The sequence below is a fragment of the Engraulis encrasicolus genome, chromosome 7 (genome assembly GCF_034702125.1).
Source record: "Engraulis encrasicolus isolate BLACKSEA-1 chromosome 7, IST_EnEncr_1.0, whole genome shotgun sequence".
NCBI classification, from domain to species: domain Eukaryota; kingdom Metazoa; phylum Chordata; class Actinopteri; order Clupeiformes; family Engraulidae; genus Engraulis; species Engraulis encrasicolus.
Window position 1 is genome coordinate 3,456,545 of NC_085863.1, and position 4,107 is coordinate 3,460,651.

The 4,107-nt window shown below is 41.6% G+C and overlaps 1 protein-coding gene across 1 annotated transcript in view; it reads right to left on the reverse strand.

Annotated features, from left to right (window-relative positions):
- epd (ependymin) overlaps positions 1 to 3,899 on the reverse strand; it is a 5,411-nt gene extending 1,512 nt beyond the window's left edge. The window contains exons 1-3 of the mRNA XM_063202711.1: positions 3,821 to 3,899; positions 2,088 to 2,122; positions 791 to 925 (exon numbers count right to left, since the gene is read on the reverse strand). Coding sequence (XP_063058781.1) covers positions 791 to 925; positions 2,088 to 2,122; positions 3,821 to 3,899 — 249 coding nt within the window. The remainder of the gene's footprint in view (positions 1 to 790; positions 926 to 2,087; positions 2,123 to 3,820) is intronic.
- Between the last annotated feature and the right edge of the window lie 208 nt (positions 3,900 to 4,107).

A 4,107-nucleotide genomic window follows, 5' to 3' on the forward strand; every position in this document is an offset into this window, starting at 1 on the left:
AGCACTGCGGCGCACTTCTGCTTCCGACAGAATTCGGACCCCCAAACCCAATTTCACATGAACATAGCATTGATAGTCAATGGGTGGCGCCAACAAAATAGAACTTGTGTCTATCGACATCGGCGAATGTCCGTGGACATCGGCGCCAGTGTGCGGGGGTTCTATTGAAAATAATGAAATCGAACTTTTGCGGAGCAGTGCGCAGCACTTTGTCGGAGGCTATGTGCGGAAGCCCTAAGAAACATGTCAGAGCAGGAAGGAATAGGCTACTGATAGAGTGAGTGAGATATATTCACACTACACAACCACTACAGTGTAAATGTAACCAAAAAAGAAACGGTAACAATTTATAAGAACACATAACCACCTTGGCAGAGGAAATAAGGGATGCATACAAAGCATGATAAAGACTTTGTAAATAATTAACTAATGATGAACAGAACATTAACAAATGATTTGTAAATGAGTGTGACAGGTCATGTTCAAATATTACATTTATGAAATATTTACAATTTTTTTGTAAATGAATAAAAATAATCTGCTAAAAAGTTTGTTAAATCTTGATCATATTATTTGTAGATATTTTATATAATTTTTAATAAAACTTAATTAATAATAAAAAAAATATGTGTTAATGTTTTGGTCATAATTACTCAATTATAAGTCTTTATAATACTTTTTTATGCATCCCTAAAGTGTTACCAAAAAACCTATAAGAAAAAAGTGGGAATATGTCAAAAGAGGCTAAATAAAATGGTGATATAATGCAGTGTAAAGTAATGTGAATTGCCTCGTCGAAGAGAATCAGGAACTCCAGGTGGTCCGTCTTGTTGACGTGCTTCTCGTCGTCTTTGAAGTGGAGCTTTTTGGCCTTGGCGTCGTAATGGAACTCGCCCACGGAAGTAGGGGCCCCTTTAGAGGCAGTCTGGAGAGGGCACAGGTGCGTTCAGTAGGCATTATATGTATATTATTATCAAATATTATACGGTAAGTATATTATTATAAATGACATAGGCAGTCCAGAAGGAATCACTTCACTGTAATACATTACAGCCTGTTCAACGTAAAAAAAAAAAATAAGTTGCCCTGCTGCCTTGAGTTCGTAAGTTAACTCAACTTGAGAAAGCCTCGAGGCCCCTTTAGAGGCCGTCTGGAGATATTATATGTATACGTATATTAGGCAGCCCAAGGTTGTCTTTGCCATAACCGAATGTCACTTAAGGCCAACAGTCATAAAATGTTTATGACATGGACATGATGTTTACTGTATGACACTATTATGACACTGTAATGTCATGCATATGACAAGTAAAGTGTTACCATATATTATTATAAATGACATAGGCAGTCAGAGAGGAATCAAGGGGCACTTCACTGTAAAGCCTGTTCAACGTAAAAAAAATAAACTGCCCTAACTGGTCTGAAGAAGTGTGTAGATTCTCACCTATTTAAAAAATAAATATATACATGTTTAAAAATCAGGAAGAGAGACCAATACAGAGAAAGAAAAAAAGTTACATGCTAATCTTAACATGGTCCCTATTATAAAGTTGTGGTTACCAGAATGCCAATGACCAAGTTGTACTGTCTGTGTTCCTAAAGACTGACTCCATGTAATGCAGTGATTCTCAAAGTGTGGTCCGGGGACCACAAGTGGTCAGCGACAGAGCTCAGGTGGTCCACGAGGATATTTTCACTTTTCCAAGACGAGCTAGCAGCAGTATATTTGTAACATAATTACAAAGCTAAACATAGCTGAAGTCTTATTTTCACCACAATAAGACGGTTGTGATTTCAATCAAAATTAGCAGCGTCAAAATTAGCACCCCTCCACTGTCAATGCAGTTGACAGGTGGTCCCTGAACATTTTTTATGGGTACAAAGTGGTCTTCAGTCTAAAAAAAATTGAGAAACACTGATGTAATGTCATAGTAGTGCTATGATGGTGAAGTCTTCACACAGACTTACAGCGTTCCACTGGCGGAACAGTAGGCTATACATTTAGAGGCAACTATAATAGGACTAGAACTCATTTTTATTAACTGCCATGTTAAAAAGATGAGCAGAAATAATGAGAGAACACTCACCACAAAGAGGGTTCCATGCATTTGATCGGGGCCACCTGTTAATGATCAGGAAGGAAGTTAAGAGTGTATTAGGTAGGCTATTTGCAGTCTACCAGGCCCTATTGCTGCGCTCTGTGTTATTTGCTGAGAACCTCCTTCTGTTAACTGTTTATGTCTCTCTGCCCATGTCTTCCCATATTTATATTTACTGCGTGTGATTTGCTGTTGTGTATCTTGTCCACAGGGCTGGATTAATGCACAGGCTAGATATGACTGCAGCCTAGGGGCCCTGCCCCCTGATTGGCCAAAAGTGAAAAATGGCAAAATTGTGACAAGATGCAATAATGGAAAATGAATCTATCATGTTGAGTACAGTTAGAGGACGAATTATCCTTAATTCCTACCTCATAAATATGACACTATCTATGTAAATTTGTCTTGAAATTTGCCTTTCGGGGCCCCCACAGCAACCTGCAGCCTAGGGGCCCCAGGCCATCTTAATCCGGCCCTGCTTGTCCATTATATATATTTGATGTTAGGGAAATTCCTACTAACTGTGTTGCCATGGCAGTAAACGTTTTGAACTTGAACTTTTTAAGAAAATGCGCCTGTAGAGCACCAGAGTGTGAATCCCCATTACTTCGCAAATCACCTCTGTAGCTATCTGCAGGTCCCAACTCTGAGGAAAATGGGTGAAAAGTACAACATAAAATGCGTCTGTTGTGTGACAAAGTAGACTAGAATGTGCAGACACTGAATGCACCAACATATTTTGAGAAGGTTTTAAAAAGTAGATTTGTAGATTTGATACTCCATAGGCCTACATAGCATCTTGCTATACAGCCTCTAAGGCAACCTACTGTAGCACGTCAGCATCTCTTCACAATCATCATACAGCTCCATACAGCCCTCCGCACAGCTTGCTAACGGTAGGGACACATAGGAGGCGAAGCGAGCGAAGCAAAGAGAGGCGAAGTCCAACCGTCATCAGGTCGTCGTGGCGAATCAAATGGAATGGAACAGTTATGTTGTTGACTTGATTGGGCCGTGGCAGGCGAATTCGCTCCTCATTTGCATAACATTAAACTTTCTTTAATAATTTCGCTTCGCTTCGCTCCTGTTCGCTTGCTTTCGCTTGCCTTCGCCTCTCTCATAGGAATGAATGGCAAGGTTCGCAAATTCGCGTGTATGTGTCCCTACCGTAAGGTCAGAATAGGGCCCTCAAGACCAGTACAGGAGGGCCCTGGGGCAAGTGCCCTGCCCTGCCCATGGACATGACCCAACCCTACCTCATCTCTCTTTCTCTCTCTCTACCCCATCTCTCTTTCTCTCTCTCTACCCCATCTCTCTTTCTCTCTCTCTACCCCATCTCTCTTCTTTTCATACTCTTGACTGTCTTCTCAGCAGCAAAGACACAAAAAGTTAAAAATACAGACAATAAGCTGGTCAGCCTTAGACAGACTGGGCCATGGATGTCTAGAGCACACAGGATACAAGTTCAGCTTATTTTATGGTGGTGCCACAATATAATAATAATAACAGAAACATATCCTGTGTGCTACAGTCATCCTTGGCCCAATCTCTCTGAAGAGAACCATCTTATTTGTCTACGGTTTACAGTTGTGACCTATGAGCAAGTGACCTCCTTTCCCCTTAAAAAATGTATTCTAAAAATATGGTAAAATCAGAGCAGCTAGCAACAGTACAGTACATGCAGTATGTGAGGCAGGCGTGCGGTACGGTGCGGTACTTACGGCATGGCTGATGATGGTCGGCCAGAACGGCCACGCCGACTGAACAGAGTGCCAGGCAGAGGAAGCCAGTCAGTCGCATGATTGCCTTTTGCTCTTTGACGATAAACTGCAACACTACTGGCCTCGGCATCGCATTTTATATACCTCGATATCAAACCCCTCCAACCCCTCCAACCCCTTTTCCTTTCCCCAAACCCCATCACAATTCCCATCCCACACCCGGTCACCCTTCTTGAGGAGAGGTCTTGCGCAAGCAGCGTCTAAAAAAAGACAAGACAGCGGTTGCT